General features: G+C 42.7%; 1 protein-coding gene across 1 annotated transcript in view; it reads left to right on the top strand.

Annotated features, from left to right (window-relative positions):
* The first annotated feature begins 2,774 nt into the window (after positions 1 to 2,774).
* vwc2l.2.S (von Willebrand factor C domain-containing protein 2-like, gene 2 S homeolog) overlaps positions 2,775 to 25,294 on the top strand; it is a 28,693-nt gene continuing 6,173 nt past the window's right edge. The window contains exon 1 of the mRNA XM_018260858.2: positions 2,775 to 3,574. Within this exon, the coding sequence (XP_018116347.1) occupies positions 3,218 to 3,574 (357 nt within the window). The 5' untranslated portion in view covers positions 2,775 to 3,217. The remainder of the gene's footprint in view (positions 3,575 to 25,294) is intronic.

Raw genomic sequence — 25,294 nt, forward strand, 5'->3', positions numbered from 1 at the left:
AAATAGGTAAACAGAGCAGCATTGGGGCTATACAACTATAATATACATCACACGTGTTTAGTTTCATGAAATATGTAGCAAGTACCGTGGAGAGAATTTCTGGGAGGCAACATAGGAAGAAAGGTATAGGGTGAATAATGGCATAAAATACAAAGTTCTGCATTTAATGTGAAATGGGAATTCACATGGAATACAAAACACCACTGGTGTCCCATGCCTCAGACAGGTGTTGTTTTGGGAAGCACCACCAGTGAGTTTAGTAAGAGCTGAAGCTTGACCATGTAAACAACCCCTAGAAAGGACATGTCTTAATTATTCACAAGTATGTCAAACAATAATATTTTTGAGCACTTTTCCTCAGATACCATGGGGGGAATTCACAAAAGTGGAGGAAGCATATTTTTTTGATGTAAAAGTGGTGTTAAAATTGATGTAAATAAACAGAACTCTGCCAACATACCAACTCAACTGCCACTTTTCATATTCGGGTGATAATTAGAACAGTTTACAGACACTTTTGTGAATATGTCGTTAAAAGGACAAAAACGCAGAAGAAAACCACATTTTTAATGACACCATCATCCTTTTAATTCACCTTAAATTAGTTAGACCAAGCAGTAAATGTTAATACTAACCTCTGTGTGCAGCTCCAAGCTCAGGTCAACAGCAGCCTCTCCTAGAATAATCTTTAACTCAGGTCTTTCACTCACTGGTACCTGCTGATCCACAAGCCTCCATAGCCAAGGTGGGGGCTCAAGAATTTCTTCATAGCCACTGTCCTGATCAATGAAGGGCTGCATCTAAGGGAAACAGTCAACATCAGCCTCCTCCTAGCAATCTGACCATGACCAATCAAGATGTTTCAGTAATCTAATAGCAGTTAGACGAACCTATACATTTTTAAACTTGCAGGCAGTATATAACAGTATATGTTTGTGTCTTGTTTTGTGGTATATCTCTGCCTTCCCAGTGGGTCTTTACCCAAAGACATGGGATTGATAGCAAAAAAATGTATATCTTTATTGTTTTTCTGCATTCACAGTTTGTTTTCATCCCTGTGGATAAAAAGACCCACACAAATGGGACCAATGAATACAGTGTACTGAAAAACACAGGTGCATTTATAATTGTTTGTGGATATTATTATGAAAATGGTTTATTTCTGCGTAATATATATTATTGTGTTTATGGAAAACTCAATAAAATTATTGAAAACAAAAAAAAATGGTTTATTTACATGAAGCAGGGTTTTACATATGAGCTGTTTTATGCAATATCTTTTTATAGAGACCTACAGTACATTGTTTGAGGGGTATAGTTTTTCTTTAAAGCGGAAGTGTCAGTTTCGCTGTGTATATCAGGGAACTTCTGATCTAATCGCCTTGTCTTCTGAGCGACAATCTCCCCAAACTGCCTCAGCGTGCTTTCACATAGGCTACAATGAAAAGTCGCCTGCACTAAAGCACATGCGGCAATGCGTTTTCAATAGTCGCCCAAAGTTTCCTCCGTGAGGCAACTTTGGGTGACTATTGTAAACGCATCGCCATGTGTGCTTTAGTGCAGGTGACTTTTCATTGTAGCCTATGGGAAAACACGCTGAGGCATATATATATATATATATATATATATATATATATATATATATATATATATTTCTGTAAAACCACATGTTAAAAGATCTTGCTTTTGTGAGAAAACGTTTAAAAAATAAAGTGGGGAGAATAGCAAACAACAAATGTGGTGTTCTTCACAGATGAATAAATAGGCCCTCAGAGCAGGCATTGGCAATAGCTTTCAGAAATACTGAATAGCTAAAAAGGACACTGACATTCTTCTACACACTTGGCCAGCTTTTAATACCTGGGACTTTTCCAGTTACAAAAATAGGTATTGTGCCTGGAAAGTAAAGACAGTTGTCATGTGAGATAAAAAGCACCACAACTGAACACAAATACTTGTATTGATATATGAAGCCCAATTCTATACAATATAATAATGTTAAATACACACATATATTTCTCTGTAACTGCACATGGAGGTGTAATTACATTTTAAAAAAGATACACGATTTGTACACTATATAACCATAAAACACAAAATATTTCAGTGATTGTTTTAATGCCTGAGGCCCTAGCAGGGTATTAAAGGTAACCTGTCATAGCCTCAAAATTTAGGATAATGAAAACTTTGTAAGTATTCTTAAGGGCAGAGACACACGTTCAGATTTTTGGCGATTTAGTCGCCCGACGATTATTCGCCTCTTCTTCGGCTGAATAATCTCCCCGAACTGTCTTCCCCTGTCTTCCCGCTGGCTAGAATGTAAATCGCCGGTGGCATGGCACTCGAAGCACTTAATTTTCCGAAGTTTCCTCATGAGACGACTTCGGAAAACGAAGCGCTCCAAGTGCCATCCCGCCAGAGATTCACATTCTAGCTGGCGGGAAGGCATGGGAAGGCAGTTCGGGGAGATAAGTCACCCGAAGAAGAGGAGATTTGACGCTGGATGACTAACCTACCGAATCTGAGTGTGTGTCTCTGCCCTTAAATACAATTGGGCTACCACAGCAAGTAGGCAATGCCTGTTCCAGTGTTACTGTATGTAGTGAAGGGAGGAGGGGGCCTATTTAGACCAGTATCAGATATCAGATCATATGCTAAACCCAGCCTAGAGTAAGACAGCACACTGTAAAGAATGAGTTGTAATGGGAGCCTGTAGCCACCCAGAGACCTACTGCAGCTCTATACAGACCCCCCCCCCCGTCTCCCCTCCCTCCTCTCTTGGAGCTGCTTGAAACTATAAAGTGAAGCAGACAGAAAGAACCAGTCAGACACTTCAGCCTGACTGAGCAGAAAATAAACTTGTGAACTCCAAGCAAAAATTTTCGACCAGAAATAGGACAAAAGAAACACAGGGCCATCTTTATTTTTGTTACAATAAGAAGAGGTGGGACTGGGAGGAAAACATTTCTTTTGAGGATTTCGCTTCTTCCAATAGTTTGAACGATCTGTGCCTTATTGTTAGGAGCTTGTCGAGATTTGGAAGGTGTCTGCAAAGGAACTCATCAGACAGAAACGAATTGTCCACAGTGAAAAGACTATTTCTGAAGACTTGTTGGAGAAGGACGGTTGATAGATATTTCAAGGCATAAAAAAATCTATCCATATCTTCTCTAGATTTAATTTGCATCTATTTCATCCTTCCATCCAGTTGCCAGCTATGGCTTTGTTTAGTCATTTCCATGTTGGATGCTCCATGTCAGAGGTGTGCTTCTTTGTCTCTTTAATGCTTCTGGCTATAGTGGGTGAGTTCAGCCTTTCCCTAGCTGCGCAGGTGAGTACCTGTGAAGCAAATGGCAGTATTTACTATGTTGGTGAGTGGTACTTCCTGGACTCAGATCACTGCACTCAATGTGAGTGCACCACAGAGGGCCCAGCCTGTTCAAGGACAGAGTGCACAGCCCTGCCACCAGCCTGCATGCACGTCAGCCACTACCCTACAGACTGTTGCCCCCGCTGTGAGAAGATTGGCTGTGAATACAGAGGAGAAGTGTATGAGCTGGGAGAACAATTCCAGGTAGCACCAGCACTGAGTTTTATATTTATATTATATATATAGTAACTATGAAGCTTCCAAATATGTTGTAATGATGAACAAGTTTTGCGTTCACCCCTCTAAAAACCCTACAACATGGCTTGAATTCTTTTGGCTTGACTATTGAGCCTTGATTAAAAAAACTCAAGTTATTTATGTGAAAGATGTGTAAGTTATGTTGAGAAAAGTATAAAAATATGTTTGGGTCATAAATGTATCTACCCAGCTGTACTGGAACTGCAACTCCCACCATTCTCTGTCACACATTGTAATAAGTGAGGATGGTGCAGGCTATATATTCCTCAAGTGAAAAAACTATTTCTAGAAAGACAGGTAATCAAAGCTTGGTATCCTGATAACCTATGCACCCCTCCAATAATTCTTTATACTACACAACACAAATTAAATTACTGCCTGTGGTTATAAAATGCTTATAATATAGTTTGGATTTGTTGTTCCTGTGTAAAGTATACAGCTTTAGCGTCCCAGTGCATGTATATGGAATCTGTACATAAACAAAAGCCCTTGAGCACACCTTAATGGAATATGGAGAAGAGGCCCCAGCATGTGAGCACTGGGAGTCTAGGGGGTATTGTTACAATATATGGCAATGAATAGGATCAGGGGATTTGTTATGCATATAGATTTCAAAAGGAAATAAACAGACCCTGATATACAGTAGAGGGCAAAACTCATATAACTGTGAAATTAATTTAATGTAGTTCAGTGTTAAAAGTCCAACTGCTAATGCTCTGAGAATAATTAACATTTCTAAATTAAAAAATAAAATGCCACTCAAATGACTCTCAGGGCAGTGCTAAACTATACCTCCCAGTGTTCCATGACAGCCATTTTCCCCTAATATTCCCCTAATAAACTGATAGAGACAGAGAGGAAAAAGGCAACAAAACAAGGACCATATATAGTGTGAACATTTATTAAATTGTTAGTTCTACATGTCAGAACCATTCCGTGGTCTGCAGCTCCTGACCAACCCTATTTTTAGAACCAACGTTTCCCAGCCTTGTTATTAGTGTGGGGAAAGTCCTAGAGTAACTCAAAAAAAAAGATGATGCCTATCATAATGTAAAAAATGTACTTCAGTCATATCCATAAGTTTCTTTTTTACTGTTATCTATATTTTCCTCCCTCAGCCCCACCCTAAAACCAGGCATATAAAGAAAAACTCATAGCCATCCAAAACCTTTTGCTATCAGTTCACCATCTCCCACTATTTACCAGTCAACAAGTGCTGAAGGATATTGTAATTAAACTACTGCAATCCATCAAATTAAATCACCCAGCTAATTTTTATTATACCTTCACTGATATATCAGCTACTGTATATTCAGCACAAAGGAGCCAGATTAGACATTTTACTTGTACGTAGAACTACACAAGAGCATTTGTTGGATTTCTTTACATGGACTTATCTTAACCAACAAGTTGGATGTAGTTGTGCTTTTCTAAAAGTATAAAATGTTCTTTTTATGATAGGTTTGAACTAATAATCTTTTTTGCTCCAATTTTTATGACTTCACCCATTTGGATAGCATCTGTTTGCTTGTACATGGATAGAAGACTTGCTAAAGATCATGGGTGGTTGTCAATGGTACATTCTCTCCTTGGTGTAGAGTTCTGAGTGGGTTCACTTTTATTTGGTGATTAATCAGGGAAGCTACTGCCATGAGGCGAGTTGAGAAACTTGCCTCAGACAGCAACAGCCCCCAAGTTAGCAGGGGTGGTAAAAAGCTTAATTTTCAGTTATTAAACTGGAAATTTGGCTCTTCTAGTGCAAAGAGTGCAATTGCGCTCCTTCTGGGCCTGCTCCTGCGTGAGAATAGTAAGCAAGAGGGGGCAGCATTGCAGGAGCCGCCTCAGGCAGCAAGGGGCAACAAATGGCTCCTGACTTTATTAAGGGTATTAAAACAATATATCGTTTTTCGCAGATGACACAAAACTATGCACAGTAACGTAACATACTGCTTCCAGGCACAGGATGTTCACCCGGGGCCCCCGCCACCCCTCTAGATGCAAAATGCAAAAGTCACACATTTCGCTTACCCTAGGGGGAGCGGTCCCTGGTGCGATTGCACCTCCTGCTCGACTGGTAGTTATGCAATTGGTTAAAAATGTCAGTCTCTTGGGTTATTTCTTGCCGATCCCTTCACAGTCTCTCAACTGTAAGAAAAAGTCCAAAACAAATGTATATGTATTCCCAAGGGAATATATATAAAGAGATTAGCGCCTGTGGCAACAGAAATTAAAAACAAATGTAGGGCCCTATAGGGATACAGGCCCTATAGAGTTAATCTTTTCACCATTTCCTTGGGTTATTGGGTAGAATCCCTGTTACAGAATAACCTTTACAGTGATAGGCTGAGAGATTTGATGACACTGCTCTGACTCACTCCTATATAGTGTGTGCAGGGAGTGGCCTCTTCCTCTTTTGCCTCTGGATGTGATTCAGCTGGATGTGCTCAGGGGGACTGAGTGCAATAGGCCCAGAAGAAGGCATGTGTCCAAGTCGGGGACCAGGTAACCCCGTGAATGAGGAACAGATATACTAGGGCAGACTTGTCATAGTCTCTCTAGGAGAGAAAGGCAGAGAGGATAGAGAAAAAGAGCAGCTGAAGCTCCAACAAGGATTTGCAGAAAGGGAGTAGCTTCCCAGAGGCTCTGTGTGTTGCCTCCAGTCAGGGACCTCAGTGAAGAGGGACTGTAGGGTAGAAGCTGCTTTCCTGACAACTTCCAGAAGGGAAAGGTTGTACTGCATTTGCCTGTGTACTCTCTGTGTGAGCCTGCCTTTGTTCTGTGTGAACTCTCAATATGCTGTTTTCCTCAACTCCTGCGTGAGTATTAAACCTGTGGTCATTTGCCCTTTTTGGCATAATAAACCGTTCCTGATTGTTAAGAACCTCCTGGCGCCCAAGTTGTTTTTTTGTATGCACAGTAGCCTGGGGGGAAGTAGTTGCACTACACCATAGAGGGAACACTTCCACTTAGCGAAGGCCCTGCCCTGGGTGTAAGTCGCGTGTAACCCATGCTCTAGTGTTCTAGCTGGTGAATTAACCCCGAGTGGCCCAAATAGGTGTTACATTTGGCGCCCAACGTGGGGCATTAACCCTTTAAATACCAGGCTGTGCATTGTTTTGTTCGAATCGTACGAATGGATGTACGAATTTGTCGGAGTGTACGAATGGATCGTACTAATTTTTTGAAGTGGATTAACGGAACGTACGAATTCTTCGAATCGTACAAATTTCCTTAGAAGTATTTGGCCGTGGGTTCGGGCTTGGAGGTTCGCCCCAAATTTCACGAAGGCCTGCGGATGTCAGTTGGATGGGAGGAAGATGGATGTCCCGGATGGAGCCATTTCCTGCTCATGTGTGATCCCGGATCATGGATCTGGAAGAGGAGAACCTGGAGGATGGATTCTTCTGATGTTTGCTACAGCTCTTCTATGGACTCCTGCAGAGTGAGATGCCTAGAGTGCTGCTTGCTTGTTTTTTTGTGGCTGGAAGGACTGCTGGACTAAGTGGGTTCTAATTCAGGACTATTGATCCCCACCACAACTCTTCTGCCTTGTTTCTGCACTTCAAGGATGACCTGTGTGGACCCTTGGGAGGAAAGAAAGTTTTTGGCGTATAATAAAGTTGACCAACTGCAACTGTTATTATTTAATGTTGATACAGTATTGTGTATGCTGTGTGTGTTTCCTTTGCAGTGACCATTGTTACCAGGTATGCCTAGGAGAGGATACCAGAAGTGGATGTGATGGTACTGTAAGTTGAAATGTTGGGGATTGTTAAACCATTGTCAGGAGAAATGGGTTTTTTTCCCCCGGGTGAATGTAGGGCCCTATAGGGATACAGGCCCTATAGAGTTAATCTTTTCACCATTTCCTTGGGTTATTGGGTAGAATCCCTGTTACAGAATAACCTTTACAGTGATAGGCTGAGAGATTTGATGACACTGCTCTGACTCACTCCTATATAGTGTGTGCAGGGAGTGGCCTCTTCCTCTTTTGCCTCTGGATATGATTCCAGCTGGATGTGCTCAGGGGGACTGAGTGCAATAGGCCCAGAAGAAGGCATGTGTCCAAGTCGGGGACCAGGTAACCCCGTGAATGAGGAACAGATATACTAGGGCAGACTTGTCATAGTCTCTCTAGGAGAGAAAGGCAGAGAGGATAGAGAAAAAGAGCAGCTGAAGCTCCAACAAGGATTTGCAGAAAGGGAGTAGCTTCCCAGAGGCTCTGTGTGTTGCCTCCAGTCAGGGACCTCAGTGAAGAGGGACTGTAGGGTAGAAGCTGTTTTCCTGACAACTTCCAGAAGGGAAAGGTTGTACTGCATTTGCCTGTGTACTCTCTGTGTGAGCCTGCCTTTGTTCTGTGTGAACTCTCAATATGCTGTTTTCCTCAACTCCTGCGTGAGTATTAAACCTGTGGTCATTTGCCCTTTTTGGCATAATAAACCGTTCCTGATTGTTAAGAACCTCCTGGCGCCCAAGTTGTTTTTTTGTATGCACAGTAGCCTGGGGGGAAGTAGTTGCACTACACCATAGAGGGAACACTTCCACTTAGCGAAGGCCCTGCCCTGGGTGTAAGTCGCGTGTAACCCATGCTCTAGTGTTCTAGCTGGTGAATTAACCCCGAGTGGCCCAAATAGGTGTTACACAAGCATAGCGTAATACGTCCATTTAAAAGGGATATCACCCTGTGTGTATGATAACTTATTAGTAAGTGTGCTCCCTTACTAAGTGAGCACACTTACTAATAAGTTATCACATACATAGGGTGATATCCCTTTAAAATGGACGTATTACGCTATGCTTGTTTTTAATTTCTGTTGCCACAGGCGCTAATCTCTTTATATATATTCCCTTGGGAATACATATACATTTGTTCCCCTGGTAGTTACACCACTGACAATGCAGCAAAATGTATTTCATCGAAGATGTGGAATCCTTGCAGCAGGATCTTGACAAACTGCCAATCTGGGAGGCTAAGTGGCAGATGAGATCCAGTGTTGATGAATGTAAGGTTAAGGGCATTGGATTTTAAAATGAGTAAGCCCCTTATACCATTAGGGTTAGGGAAATCCTTGATGGATAGGTATACTTGTGGATAATAAAATTAGCTGTTATCATGCAATAACAATTAGCAGCAATAAGGGCCAGCAAGGTCAGGGGCATAACTAAAATACAGCCCCCCTCCCAAAGTTTTGGGGGCCCTGGCCACAGGCTCTGTAGTATTGTAGTACCCCTCACCAGTCCTCTGAATTTTGACTTCCACTGCAAATAAGTGAGAGGTGAATGGGAGATCATCCTGGACTTGAGAGTGTGCGCCAGCCCCCATCAATATTTTTGTGGGGGGGGGTCTGGTTATCTGTAGATACACATCAATTAAGGTTATGAGCTGTATTAAAAGGGGTAGATTTGTGAGGGAAAGGGTAATTCTTACCTTTTACAAAGCGCTTGTAAGAGTTTTGGTCTTCAGAGCTCAAACGGGATGCTATTGACAGAGGCACTGCACCAATGAAGTGAATTGAGAAACTCGTTTCAGATGGCTGTGCCCCTCTGGTTACCAGGGGTGTCAAAAATGCCTGGTATTTTTAGAGACGAATGTCCGGTATTTTAAGAGATGAATGTCCGGTATTTTAAGAGATGAATGTCCGGTTTTCAACCCAGAAAATTGGCTCTTCTAGCAAAGAGAGCACATTTGCACTCCTCTGTGGTAGTGTTCTGGTGGCCCCCCGGATTCCCCCTGGACCACCTCCGGCACTAAAAAGATGGATGTGGGGGGGGAGTGTGCGTCAGCAGCAATCAACCTCAGACGGCAAAGGGGCCAGGATTGCCGCTGGCTATTGAGAGCATCTAAAATGGAGCAACTACTGTAAATTGATAAAGAGTATGGAAGGTCTCAGTTATGAAGAAAGGCCAATTTATATTTTTTCAACGTTCCCCAGTTGCAGCTCAGTAAGCTAGGTTACTGACTCCCTAAGACTGATGCCACACAAGGCTGTTTATATGCAGCCGGAGAAACAGCCAAACGTTTCCCATCCACTCAGTATAAGTGTACAGACAGGCATGGTGTTGGCTTATGTGCACAAACACAGAGCAATTTTGCTGTGGAATGTATGCATTTGCATGCAGAAATCTGATCAGTGTGCGCACAATTCCAATGTTGTGTCTGTCAGTGCATTTACACCACTGAGCTGCTGGGATCAGATTGACTTTATCTCTGCCTGCATGTAGGCGCAGAAACAGCACCATATGGCATTAGCCTAAATGTTACAGTTTGATACATTAGTTACTGGCATTTTTCAGCAGCAGAAGCAATTCTGAGGAACAATTGTCTAACCAGAGTGCAGGGGCAAGTGACTGGGGTAGGAGCGAGGAAGCCAGCGACTGATTGGGAAAGCGTGTGCCCGCCATGAGGAATATGTAATATGTTGCTAAACAGGTAGATGATAATATAAATATGATAAAGGAATCTAGAAACACTGACGGATGAAATCATATGTGCTCAGCATATAATGGAGCAAACCTGGCATACATTTTAATGTTATAGAAAGATGTATGTTCTGCATGCTGTTATAAACATAGAAAAGTATTATTCTGGGAATGTCATTAATATTGATTTGGCCAAGTATTTTGCTCTATCAATGTTATGTCCTATCCTTCCCATACACTGCAAGCCTTTACAGACTTCAAGTTCAAGTTGGAAGCTGTTAGGAAAGATGTTTTTAATGTGTTCCACCCCAAACTTCCTATTTCTTGTTTATGTGCCATTGGCTTCTTCAGTCTGGTCATAGAATAGGAAGCGGCATCCTGAATTTGTGATTAACTGGTCTTGTTCACTAATTCATTCTTAGCTGACAGCTAAGAGTTTCTTTTTTGCTTGAATTTTTTTGGCTTGACTATTGAGCCTTGATTAAAAAAACTCAAGTTATTTATGTGAAAGATGTGTAAGTTATGTTGAGAAAAGTATAAAAATATGTTTGGGTCATAAATGTATCTACCCAGCTGTACTGGAACTGCAACTCCCACCATTCTCTGTCACACATTGTAATAAGTGAGGATGGTGCAGGCTATATATTCCTCAACTGAAAAAACTATTTCTAGAAAGACAGGTAATCAAAGCTTGGTATCCTGATAACCTATGCACCCCTGTGGCTCAAACATCCCTCCAATAATTCTTTATACTACACAATACAAATTAAATTACTGCCTGTGGTTATAAAATGCTTATAATATAGTTTGGATTTGTTGTTCCTGTGTAAAGTATACAGTTTTAGCGTCCCAGTGCATGTATATGGAATCTGTACATAAACAAAAGACCTTGAGCACACCTTAATGGAATATGGAGAAGAGGCCCCAGCATGTGAGCACTTGGAGTCTAGGGGGTATTGTTACAATATATGGCAATGAATAGGATCAGGGGATATTTGATAGGCATATAGATTTCAACAGGAAATAAACAGACCCTGATATACAGTAGAGGGCAAAACACATATAACTAGACTGTGAAATTAATTTAATGTAGTTCAGTGTTAAAAGTCCAACTGCTAATGCTCTGAGAATAATTAACATTTCTAAATTAAAAAATAAAATGCCTCTATCAAATGACTCTCAGGGCAGTGCTAAACTATACCTCCCAGTGTTCCATGACAGCCATTTTCCCCTAATATGGTAAACTGATAGAGACAGAGAGGAAAAAGGCAACAAAACAAGGACCATATATAGTGTGAACATTTATTAAATTGTTAGTTCTACATGTCAGAACCATTCCGTGGTCTGCAGCTCCTGACCAACCCTATTTTTAGAACCAACGTTTCCCAGCCTTGTTATTAGTGTGGGGAAAGTCCTAGAGTAACTCCAAAAAAAAGATGATGCCTATTATAATGTAAAAAAATGTACTTCAGCACACTTACTAATAAGTTATCATATACACAGGGTGATATCCCTTTTAAATGGACGTATTACGCTATGCTTGTTTTTAATTTCTGTTGCCACAGGCGCTGATCTCCTTATATATATTCCCTTGGGAATACATATGTAGCACACCCTTGAGTGTACTTTTGCTGTGTATTGAGGCTGTGTGTGACCAGGCTAACACTGCTATTAGTGTGCCCCCGACCCCCAGTGTACCCGGGCAACTCCCTGCAACTCCCGGTACCTGGTGTGGATAAATGCAGCAGTAGATTCAGCCAGACAAGTCCTTTGCAGTAAATATAACTGGTTTATTAACAGAGCACCGGCAAGATCATAGGTTACAGTACTTTGATGTTCACTGGCAGTTATAGAGTAGCCTCCAACAACAATATTCCCTCCAGGGGGGTAGAAGATGCAACAGACGGAGTAGAAATCAATATAGCTCAGTAACAATAGACTTGGGAAATAGTTACCACTCTCACTGGCACTATCCTTTATGGTTGAACACTAAGGCATGGGTTTCTCAGCCTGGGGTCTTGTATCTTGGCACCGGACTTGATCCTCACCTCACCCACTGTATTCAGCCTGGGATCTTGGGTCTTGGTATCCTATCTGGTCCTCAACTCACCCACTGTAGTCCCTGCACTAGTGGTTCAAATACCACGGGGTCCTAACCCCACTATTTCTCCTCGTTGGAGCCACGTCTGCTCTCTAGCTACCCTGGGCTAACTTTCACTCCTAGAGCGACTATTACTGTAGTACTATCCCTATCTCACGCTTCACTAACTTTTCCGGCAGACCTGGACCTGTAGTACCTCACACTGAGGCAAAGTCCCAGGACAGACCCAGACCTCATGGTGCTAAACCCTTTTATATTATCAAACAGTGCCATCTAGTGGACAATCCCCAGGTACTAGTGTGGACCCCACTAGGGACATAGCTGCCTATCTTAACTAAAGAACCCTTAGGTGTCCAAATACTAAGGGCTATTCCACACGGGGAGATAGCCTTGCGTTTGCGGTCGCGGCGACAAAGCGCCGCGCCAGTCGCCGCGACCGGCGCAGGCGACAGTTTTGTATGGGCGCCTATGTAAAAACGCCTATGCTAACCACACGAGGCGATGCGCTTTTCAACAGTCGCCTGAAAAAGCCTGGCGAGGCATTTTCAGGCGACTGTTGAAAAGCGCATCGCCTCGTGTGGTTAGCACAGGCGTTTTTACATAGGCGCCCATACAAAACTGTCGCCTGCGCCGGTCGCGGCGACTGGCGCGGCGCTTTGTCGCCGCAACCGCAAACGCAAGGCTATCTCCCCGTGTGGACTAGCCCTAAAGGGGAACTGCCTGAGTATTTTACCCCAAATCTCAGGGTCTCTACATTCTCCCCCCACTTAGAAACGTCAACGTCCTCGTTGACAAACTAAACAGTACTCCAGAGAAGGAACAAAACAACCCACAGACATTCCTGTTACCTCGGGAAAGAATCCCTACTGTTACCCACACTACATATTAATAACATTCAAGAAAGAAAAAAAAAACAAGTTTCAGAGACAAACAATGCTGCCAGAACGAAATACTTTATTAACTAATAGCCTCCACTCCTCCTTGTTCAAAAAAAAAAAACCCTATAGTGGTAACAGTCCTCTTCAATTAACTCTTGCTGCACCCAGAGTGCAAAGTCCACCAGAGTCTCAGCAGACAAACAAAAAAACGTTCTCCAACCAGATCAGACCTCTTCGTGGTCAACTTCTTACTTCTTGGGGCACGGTTACTTCACCTCCCCTATGCAAAGTTACACCCTCCTGAGTGAAAAAAAAAACAGCAACAGAAAAACACAGTCCCTTTGTAACAACATCAGGCCATACTCACACCATATATGTGAACCGCACCTTCAAGTCCTCGTACGGTATATAATACTTAGGGTGTGGTTTCTCCACCATGCCACCCCCGGGTGTAGCCACATCAATGCTGAAAAACCTGGGAATGGGGTTGTTGCGTCCACAGCTGTGCACCCGATGGCGTAAAACAGTGCGGCCCCACCACCATTCCTTCTCTATGGAGCGAACGAACTTCCATGCTGCCATTCTCTTCACTGTATCAGGGTGGGTCAAGGAATTTCCAATACTTTTCTCCTTAGAACATATGTCCTCCACCACCCAGTCGTCCACGAGCTGCTCCATCTTATCATATACCCAGAGAGGGGCGTATGGCATATAGTATCCCCACTGCCGGAACACTCTAAAGTTAATCACTCGTTGGATGCGGGAAACTCGGCAGAAGATATCAGGGTCTGCTTTTCCTGGCAGCATCCAAAAGTTCTTCTCCTCCTCTTTAGTGATTTTCTCGGGTGCCCAAAAGCTGTGAGGCAGATGGAACAGGGGCACTTGTGTCGCTCCGTCTGGCTCGGCTTCCACCAGCTCTCCTTCCCAGCCAGGAACTGATTCCACCCCGACAGACGGTTGAGGTGATCGCATCTCGGCAGCATTGACCGGCAGCACTTCCTGTATCACCTGCCGATATGAGGGGTGTACTATCGCCTCCTGCTCGCCTCCCTGCATGGGCTGTGGGGTACATCTCCCCTCCTGGGCCTCTAACACCAAGGGCTCTTTGAGCACCATCTCCCCTCCCGAGGGTAATACGGTCAAGGTCTTACTTTCGGTGTCGCCGCCACTCGTGATCTCCGCCTCCTGGGCCTCCTCGCTCTCCGGAACGTCTGGAAGGGCTGCTAGCTTCTCCTCCAGACTTGCAATCGGCTCGGCAAGCATAGTGGTGATTCCCTCCACTATCTCTCTCTCTCGTCCTTCCACCTCCGGGTGGTCAGACAGGCTGGAGATTGTAGCCGATCCGGTTCGTGAGCTTTTCTGGATAGCCGCCATCAATGCGACCACAGCACCTGGTGCTCGATACTTGGCCTCGTCCTTCAGCGGGCCCAACCAGCAGACTTGGTGACACGCAGGACATCTGCCTCCTGCCATATTCAAAGCTCTATAGGCCTCAGAGCCGCAGCCACCACACAGAGGCACGATGATGCGGTCGCCATGCTGAGTGATTTTCTCTGCAAAAGCGCCCATCCACACGTAACGATATCCCGTGTCATACGCCATCCCGTCCTCTTGTTTGGTCGGTAACAAATCAGCACTGCCTCTGGAAATATCCGACATGATTGATTTTTCCTTTCGCTCAAAGTCTCTGTGACTCAATGTAATGCGTCCACTCACGTCCCGCACTCAGTTCACAATGTCTCACAAAATGGCCCCCGTGACTTCAGCGGTTTAGCTCCTCCCTCTTACTTTGGCGCCACTGCCTCAAGTCCTTATTGGGCACCAGTGACTTGCGTAGTCCCGGGAGGAGGGCCAGACAGGGTGGGGGCTACTGACGTATGCACCTACGTCACCCACCAGAGCTTTCGCGCCTTTTCTCTGGCGCCAATTTACACGATCCTGATTGGTTCTCCCCACCAATCTGGAAAGGTGGGCACACAACTTTCCAGTCAGCCCTCTCCTTCAGGCAACAGTAAATTTAGGGCGGTCGGAATTCAGGCTGCAAGCTGCGCTAGGCCAAGATGCCTTTTTCCTCTCTGGTCCGGCACTGCAGCGCCTGTCACACTTTTCTCTCACAGCAATGAGTTCAATAAAAAAAATATCCCGGACGAGCCCCCAAATGTAGCACACCCTTGAGTGTACTTTTGCTGTGTATTGAGGCTGTGTGTGACCAGGCTAACACTGCTATTAGTGTGCCCCCGACCCCCAGTGTACCCGGGCAACTCCCTGCAACTCCCGGTACCTGGTGTGGATAAATGCAGCAGTAGATTCAGCCAGACAAGTCCTTTGCAGTAAATATAACTGGTTTATTAACAGAGCACCGGCAAGATCATAGGTTACAGTACTTTGATGTTCACTGGCAGTTATAGAGTAGCCTCCAACAACAATATTCCCTCCAGGGGGGTAGAAGATGCAACAGACGGAGTAGAAATCAATATAGCTCAGTAACAATAGACTTGGGAAATAGTTACCACTCTCACTGGCACTATCCTTTATGGTTGAACACTAAGGCATGGGTTTCTCAGCCTGGGGTCTTGTATCTTGGCACCGGACTTGATCCTCACCTCACCCACTGTATTCAGCCTGGGATCTTGGGTCTTGGTATCCTATCTGGTCCTCAACTCACCCACTGTAGTCCCTGCACTAGTGGTTCAAATACCACGGGGTCCTAACCCCACTATTTCTCCCGTTGGAGCCACGTCTGCTCTCTAGCTACCCTGGGCTAACTTTCACTCCTAGAGCGACTATTACTGTAGTACTATCCCTATCTCACGCTTCACTAACTTTTCCGGCAGACCTGGACCTGTAGTACCTCACACTGAGGCAAAGTCCCAGGACAGACCCAGACCTCATGGTGCTAAACCCTTTTATATTATCAAACAGTGCCCTCTAGTGGACAATCCCCAGGTACTAGTGTGGACCCCACTAGGGACATAGCTGCCTATCTTAACTAAAGAACCCTTAGGTGTCCAAATACTAAAGGGGAACTGCCTGAGTATTTTACCCCAAATCTCAGGGTCTCTACACATATACATTTGTTCCCCTGGTAGTTACGCCACTGACAATGCAGCAAAATGTATTTCATCGAAGATGTGGAATCCTTGCAGCAGGATCTTGACAAACTGGCAATCTGGGAGGATAAGTGGCAGATGAGATCCAGTGTTGATGAATGTAAGGTTAAGGGCGTTGGAATTTAAAATGAGTAAGACCCTTATACCATTAGGGTTAGGGAAATCCTTGATGGATAGGTATACTTGTGGATAATAAAATTAGCTGTTATCATGCAATGACAATTAGCAGCAATAAGGGCCAGCAAGGTCAGGGGCATAACTAAAATACAGCCCCCCTCCCAAAGTTTTGGGGGCCCTGGCCAAAGGCTCTGTAGTATTGTAGTACCCCTCACCAGTCCTCTGAATTTTGACTTCCACTGCAAATAAGTGAGAGGTGAATGGGAGATCATCCTGGACTTGAGAGTGTGCACCAGCCCCCATCAATATTTTTGTGGGGGGGGTCTGGTTATCTGTAGATACACATCAATTAAGATTATGAGCTGTATTAAAAGGGGTAGATTTGTGAGGGAAAGGGTAATTCTTACCTTTTACAAAGCGCTTGTAAGAGTTTTGGTCTTCAGAGCTCAAACGAGATGCTATTGACAGAGGCACTGCACCAATGAAGTGAGTTGAGAAACTCGTTTCAGATGGCTGTGCCTCTCTGGTTACCAGGGGTGTCAAAAATGCCTGGTATTTTAAGAGACGAATCTCCGGTTTTCAACCCAGAAAATTAGCTCTTCTAGCAAAGAGAGCAAAATTGCACTCCTCTGTGGTAGTGTTCTGGTGGCCCCCCGGATTCCCCCTTGACCACCTCCGGCACTAAAAAGGTGGATGCGGGGAGGGAGTGGGCGTCAGCAGCAATCAACCTCAGACAGCAAATGGGCCAGGATTGCCACTGGCTATTGAGAGCATCTAAAATGGAGCAACTACTGTAATTTGATAAAGAGTATGGAAGGTCTCAGTTATGAAGAAAGGCCAAATTATATTTTAAATGTTCCCCAGTAGCAGCTCAGTAAGCTAGGTTACTGACTCCCTAAGACTGATGCCACACAAGGCTGTTTATATGCAGGCGGAGAAACAGCTGATCCTTTCCCATCCACTCAGTTGTATAAGTGTACAGACAGGCATGGTGTTGGCTTATGTGCACAAACACAGAGCAATTTTGCTGTGGAATGTATGCATTTGCATGCAGAAATCTGATCAGTGTGCGCACAATTCCAATGTTGTGTCTGTCAGTGCATTTACACCACTGAGCTGCTGGGATCAGATCGACTTTATCTCTGCCTGCATGTAGGCGCAGAAACAGCACCATATGGCATTAGCCTAAATGTTACAGTTTGATACATTAGTTACTGGCATTTTTCAGCAGCAGAAGCAATTCTGAGGAACAATTGTCTAACCAGAGTGCAGGGGCAAGTGACTGGGGTAGGAGCGAGGAAGCCAGCGACTGATTGGGAAAGCGTGTGCCCGCCATGAGGAATATGTAATATGTTGCTAAACAGGTAGATGATAATATAAATATGATAAAGGAATCTAGAAACACTGACGGATGAAATCATATGTGCTCAGCATATAATGGAGCAAACCTGGCATACATTTTAATGTTATAGAAAGATGTATGTTCTGCATGCTGTTATAAACATAGAAAAGTATTATTCTGGGAATGTCATTAATATTGATTTGGCCAAGTATTTTGCTCTATCAATGTTATGTCCTATCCTTCCCATACACTGCAAGCCTTTACAGACTTCAAGTTCAAGTTTGAAGCTGTTAGGAAAGATGTTTTTAATGTGTTCCACCCCAAACTTCCTATTTCTTGTTTATGTGCCATTGGCTTCTTCAGTCTGGTCATAGAATAGGAAGCGGCATCCTGAATTTGTGATTTACTGGTCTTGTTCACTAATTCATTCTTAGCTGACAGCTAAGAGTTTCTTTTCCACTCAAATGCACATGGTATCTTTACAACCAGGCCCAGATTTGTGGGAAGGCCACCTAGGCCCGGGCCTAGGGCGGCAGGATTTTAGGGGGGCGGCATGCTGCCCAACCACACCCACATTGGTTCAAAAACACTGGGGATGCACAGGAGATACAATCTCCATGAAAATTTGCACTAATAAAGGGGAGGGGACAGGGGGGACAAATGGCAGTGGGCCTAGGGGCGTCCACTATGTAAATCCGGCCCTGTTTACAACAGAGAGAAGAGGTTAGACGTATCCCTACAAACACATGGGTAAAGTCTAAATTGGAGCAGTGGTCTGGCTTTGTATTGTAACTAAAGGTAACCAGGCCCTGTCCTGAGCTGATTCATTTGGAAAGAGATGCCTTGTAGCAATACTGGAAAGCTCTATTTGGTAGTGAAAAAGTTATAATATTGTGGAATTATTTTGTGTGTTACTTCTGAAAAAGAAGATGTTATGTTAGCAGATATGCAACTAACTGATCCCTAAAATATGTTACAATATGAGGAACTTAATGACTTCTGTCAGGCCCCATGTACTGTATAGCAAATATCATTTGATTTATTCTTAAATCCCAATTTGGGTGGTTCTGCAATAATGTAGTCTGGCAACTCAAGAGTCTCTATAATTACCATAACGGATATGTGGAAAAGTGCTGCTCAGACATAACAAACCCAACTTTCAAATACATTTTGCATTAGCTGCTATTCATGCTGCCGAGAACCTCCACAAGTCTTATAATATTGGATCATTTTTATTCAGATATTTGTATCCAGTTTTTTATCGCCAAAATATTGTAGGCTGGAGCTGAATGGCAAGTTCATTTAAGGACACATGTTTTTATGCTGAAGTTATGTACATTTTTTTAAAATTATCATATATAACTTGTCTGCTTTTGTCTGTCCTCAAGCTGTCTCTGTTTCCATTTAGAATGTAACAATAAGAATAAAATTCTCCCCACCTCAGAATGGAATCTGTGGTCTATGGATCTTCCTCTCCTCTGGCCACTGTTCATACACTATAAAATAATTCAACAGTGACAATAATTTAACAAATAAGGGTTATAGGTAGGCACACTGAAGTCAATAGAGAGAATGAAAGTGCCAAGTGGCCTGAGCAAGAAAGCAAGTGCTGAGGGATCTGTGACAGTGCCTGGAGAAAGACAGTGTTTGGAGAAAGTGCAGCAGGGAAGCTGACTTGGAAGTAGGGTGTGTGGTCTAGTTGATAGAGAGAAGTTACCTCTGAACTGTGAGTAACAGGGTGTTAACCTTGTAGTAATCCAGAGTCTGGGAATGGCCAGGCCCGGATTTGTGGAAAGGCCACCTAGGCCCGGGCCTAGGGCGGCAGGATTTTAGGGGGGCGGCAGGATTTTAGGGGGGCGGCATGCTGCCCAACCACACCCATATTTGTTCAAAAACACTGGGGATGTGCTGGAGATACAATCATTTTTTAAATTTCCCATGCGCCAATCACCATTGCTCCAGTCCAGATGATGAAAATTTGCACGAATAAAGGGGGGACAGGGGTGATGAACGACAGTGGGCCTAGGGGTGCCCACTATATAAATCCGGCCCTGGGAATGGCCCTGGGACAGGAAGACCTGTGAGAGAGAATGTTCTATATTTGTGATGTCAAAAGAAGAGTGGGAAGAATTCCCCTTTTTTGCAGGATTAGGTGAATCATGAGTGCCTCTAACAAGCAGAATATGACTAAATAGTGATGGACCAATTTGTCCCGTTTTGCTTCGCCGTAAAAATTTGCGAAACGCAAGTCAATGGGCGTCAAAATTATTTTGACGTGTGTCAATTTCGATGGGCGCAACAAATTTGGCAGAATCCAAGCACTTTTTTTTAGGATTCAAATTTGTGTCATTTTCGTCATCATTGTACTATTTTACTAGTCTCTATGTGTTCATAAGAGCACTAGTATGGAAGCATAAAATAAACCCATGTTTTTAGGATTCATAGGGGTTAGTGTAATACCAAATGTAAATTAATAATATTTGAAGTCACTAAAAAGTTCCATAGTCATATTATTTCTTTTAATATCTACATTTCAGGGAGCCTAAGATTGTGACATCACAAGGCACCATTAATGAATACAGGTATAGGACTTATTATCCAGAATGCTTGGGACCTGGGGTCTTCCAGATAAGATATGGTGATTCAAATATGCCTTCAGCCTGCTAAAATTGTTTGAACATGAAATTAGGCATGCACCAAATCCAGGATTCAGTTCGGGATTCGACCAGGACTCGGCCTTTTTCAGCAGGGTTCGGATTTGGTCGAATCCTTGTGCCTGGCCGAACCGAATCCGAATTTAAATTTAAATGTTAATTAGGGACAGGTAGGGAAATCTCGTGATTTTTCATCACAAAAGAAGAATTTTTTCTGCCCCTAATTTGCATATGCAAATTAGGATTCAGATTTGGTTTGGTATTCAGCCAATCTTTTACCAAGGATTCGGGGATTCCACAGAATCCCAAATAGTGGATTTGGTGCATCCCTTCATGAAATAAACCCAAAAGGATTATTTTGCTACCAATATGGATTCATACAGCTGAGTTAGTATCTCTTTAACTACTTTAGTTTACATTTTGTTGTGGTTATTAATTCATTAACACTCTGCACCATTTATTAACACTAATTAAAATTGATCAAACCCATGTCACATCCGCTGGCTACTCCAGGTAGGCATAAAGGCATCAGGCCTCTTCTATAAACTAATCCCGACAGCAAATTCCTACACAATGATCACATGAGTCATACTTCCTGGGGTGTCTCATTAACCCCCGGTGTGTGAGTGATTACAATTGGGATAATAGCTACCAAATGAGCAGCAAGCTGTTTCTGATCCCTGAAGGGTAAATGTCATGTGATAATCTAGCTTCCCTAACCAAATGGGAAGGAGCTGAAGAAAAAAAATGATTTTACCCGACATTATGCAGTACGGTCAGTATCAGTTCTGCAAATAACAACTTGTGTTATTTATAATGCTGGTACCTTATAGATAAGAACACAGAGTGCTTTTTTGTATCTTTTCATTTTTGTTACTGATACTGTGTGGGGCCCCAAACAATCAAACTCTGATCCAATCAGAATTCATTTATCAAATTTACAATCTAGTCAACCGAGATCTCCAGCCAAGCTGGAAGTTTGAAGTCCGTGAGTTCTAGTAATCCCCCCAGCTCTCTGCACTTTATAAATCCAAATGTGAGGTCAGATTGCACACGATGCAGCTGTTTGGCCTTATGGTTATATGGATGGGTCTGCACTGATAGAGAATGTGAATGTTTCTAGAGTGTCCAGATTGTATAATGGATAAGTAAAAGCATTTCACAACCCTTGCAAAGCTTTTCCTCGCTGAAGTTGGAAATACCTCTCCTGTTATTTGAAGAAAGTGCATTTTTGTTTATACTTCATTCCCATAAGTAACATATGAACAAAGGTTTCTTTTATTTTAAATGCTGATCTATACAGTGAACTATACTGACCCGTACAGTGTTCTTTTATCCTGTTAAGCACCTTTTCACTATTAAAAGGCACAGTAACACTAGCATTTGTATTTAGAAAATACATTCCTTGCCCTCCCAGCAATAGCTCTTTGTGCACCAAGTACATTAGTTGTAATGATTCATTTATATGTTCCTTCATAAAGTGACTCCTATGCCATCCTAAAATAGGGCAAACATGTAACATCCACTGTGCACACACGGCCATGTGGAAGCTCTCAGCATAAAAATTGGTCACACAGAAAAAGTAAAAGGTTCTCAACTTGAAAACTCAATTTATCGCTCCTAGGAACAATATAAAAGCCAGATAGGCAATGTTAACTCCTACCTGGCACTGCCCGAATGTTTCACACCATGTTCCGCTACTGTGACCAGGTCCCCTCTCCTGACAGTACGTCTCATTGAGTTTTCTTATATGCAGCAAAAGTGGGGCTTATTATATCTGACCTTATATTGGCTGCGTGAACAGACTTTTGGTTTAAAGCAGAAGTGAAGCTAGCAGAGGACAGGGAGTATGGATGCAGATCAGTGAATGTTGCCATATTTTATGATGGAAGAGGACTCACTGATACTAATGTACTTGATGCACACAGAGATATTGATGGAAGGGCTGGGAACCCATTTTGAATTTTTTTTTTTAAAAATCTAGTATCAGTGTGCTTTTAACAGTCTTTGGGGTAGATTTACTAAAGTGCAAAGTGACTAACGCTGGCAAATCATCGCGATAGCAGGGACTTTGACAATTTACTAACGGGCGCAGGCGTCACTTCGCTAGTGAAGGAAATAGACGATATCGGTGATTCGCACTCTATCGCCAGGCGACCTTTCGCTTTGGCGAATGAACATTACTCCGGCAATTTCCCTAAAATGCGGATTTTTCTGAACTTTACCTCTTCACCAGACTTGCCTTCGCCAGCTCAGATCAGGTGAGCAATGGAGTACATAGATCTTCCTCAATCTTCTGTCACGTACATCATATTATGTGAGTGGAAAAACTTCCAAAAACTCTGGCGTCTTTTCCTTTTTTCAGGGTGATAGGCTGCAAAAGTCCTAATTTTTTTTTTTCGTGTAACCGGTTTCCCCCGTACATTTTCTAACATATGGAACATTATTTTACAGTGGACTCATGTGTAGGGCATTAAAACAACTCTGTGGAATTTATTAAGGTTCCCTGGACATGTCTAGTAATCAGAGTCAATGTAATGTATTAGATGCAGCATGTTACAGAAAGATGTCCATTCAACTGCAAATTAGCCTGAGCGCAAGACCATCTTCGCTTTGATTTGCTAACGCTAGCGGAAATTTGCTAGCGGAAATTCGCCAGCGTCCGTCGGGCAGGACAAAACTTTGCATATCAGTAAATTAGCTTTGTCCCAGCGAATTTTCACCTGGCAAAGTGTTGTGATGGGTGGGAATTTTCGCTGCTTAGTGAATTTACCCCATCATTTGTACATAGGGACCAGCAATCCTACTCCATTAAATGTACTTATTTAGCATGTGCTTGTAAATTGGAAAATAAGTAGTTGGCATCTGTTTGGTAGAACGAGAAACAAATCAGTGGTTCCCACCAGCAATATCAGTATCATGTAGTTGTGCCAGGTTTAGTAATCCAAAGCAACAAAAAAATATTTGTTTTCAAACACATTACACGTGAACCCTGATCATTTTGCTGCTATGTAGTAAACTATGCAACCTTTATTACATTTCCCTCTAATTTAAATGTACCCACAATGTTATTAAAGAGAGAAAGAGAGAGAACTGCACATTCCGATAAGATCTCTCCCCATTGTGTGAGATTGTGTGAGAGTACCCTTTCACAGCTACACTACCCCACTCACTTGTGTACAGTAGCAGAAACTACAGAGTGAGATTATTAGTGAGGCTGCTTTATGATCTGCAAAGGTATATCTAGACTGTACTTTTAGAATTGTGAGCACCTGAATGTTTCCACATGGCATTTCTGTCTGCCATTGTTTGAATATGGGCTTATTCAGGGCATAGGGCTGCAGACAGATAAATAGCCTCTTAGCAAGGACCATTTTGAGAGTGTCTGTAAAGACATGCCATTAACTAGGCCCATTAGGAGAGGATAAATTGTTCCCTTATGAATCAATAAAGTGTTCTGCACACACACCAGTGGTACACATATAGAAGGTACATACATGGATCCCAGTGGAGGTGGAGGATATAATGCTTTAAACAGGTGGCCTCCAGCTGTCCAATGCTGTAAAATGCAAGGCCTGTATAATAAAACTGAAAGAATAAAAAATGTAAAGCCCTTACTCTCAGAAGTATGTGAATGTTGAATCTTCAGAGATAGCAGCAATGGCCCAGACATCTAGCCTTGTCTGCCTGTTATGATTATTTCCATGTGTCTGTTTGGACAATAACCAATGACATTTTTCTTAGAAATATAACATACTTTATGCTTTTGTTTTTCTTTAAAATATGGGGGTCAAATTGTCACGCCCCTGCACTGCGCCCTTCTAAGGATGCTTCTAAAGATGCTGGAAGTTGTATATCACTCAGCATTACACAACTGACTGAGGGTAGCACATTATTGCCTGTAGAAGTGAACTTTAGATTGTAAGCTCTTGCCATCAGGAATCTGCCGATCTTAGTTTATATCCAGCAAATCTTGCTTGTGAAACTATTGTTAGGCCCCCGTTTGTTAAAAATGAATATAGAACACTGTGTAACTTGCTGGCGCTACATAAATAAATGATAACAATGATGACAATGACAATAGTTTCTATGAAGGAATGATGTGTGAATTGTAAATAACAATGGGGTCAGAATAGAAAGACTTTGAGACATTTATTAGTGAAAAGATGGTTCCTTAGAAAATGCTCTGAAAAATACTCCTACGCGCATAAATATATATATATTATATATATATATATATACTGTATTATACTAAAATTATGACACATTTGAAAATTACTTTTAGAATACTTCTAAATCACACTTACAGGTGTCTGGAGTATTTCTCATAGAATTATCTTTTAACCTACCCATTGAAAGAAGCTGCTGCTAAGATGATTGCGTAACTTCACTTTAAGTAGCAAGCAGCACAGTCTGACAATGTTCTCCTACATTGCACCCTGAGCCAGAAGGGCATGGAAATGTCAGTACTACTGAAAATGTGAAAGTCCCTGGAATCATATTCCTCACTGGCATATTCATGATCTCCTTTCTGAGACTAGAAACATATGGGCAGTATCAGTTTCTTTTTATAAGTGATTATATAACAGACAGGACTACAGTATGCTGTTTATTAGGGTGGTACTTTAGCAAAGGGGAGCAAATAGACACGCCTTGCGCTATAAAAGCCAGAGTTTTATATGTGCAGTTGTGCTCGCTATACTGCTTACAGGCAGAAGGTGATAGCAAGAAGTGTTGGGTAGATGTTAATAAGCTGCAGAGCCATTTTTGTGGTCCCCCTTGGGAGATGATTCTGAAGGAGGGTATTAAGTGGGTTTCTGATCTTTTTCAGTTCAGTCATGTGTAACTGCCACAGCTGCAAACATTTAACCTTGGAAGCAGATGATTTTTCCCACCAACAGGAAATCTCATTAAAGGGCTTATTTAAACATCTCTACAAAGCTTGCACTTCAGAAAGGGACCTATCTGTTAACCATCTCAGAACTAAGAAACAACCTTCAGTTTTAAAGGTTCACTATACTTAAAATATTCTGAATACCAAAGC

Source organism: Xenopus laevis, chromosome 4S (assembly GCF_017654675.1).
Source record: "Xenopus laevis strain J_2021 chromosome 4S, Xenopus_laevis_v10.1, whole genome shotgun sequence".
In the NCBI taxonomy this organism is placed as follows: Eukaryota; Metazoa; Chordata; class Amphibia; order Anura; family Pipidae; genus Xenopus; species Xenopus laevis.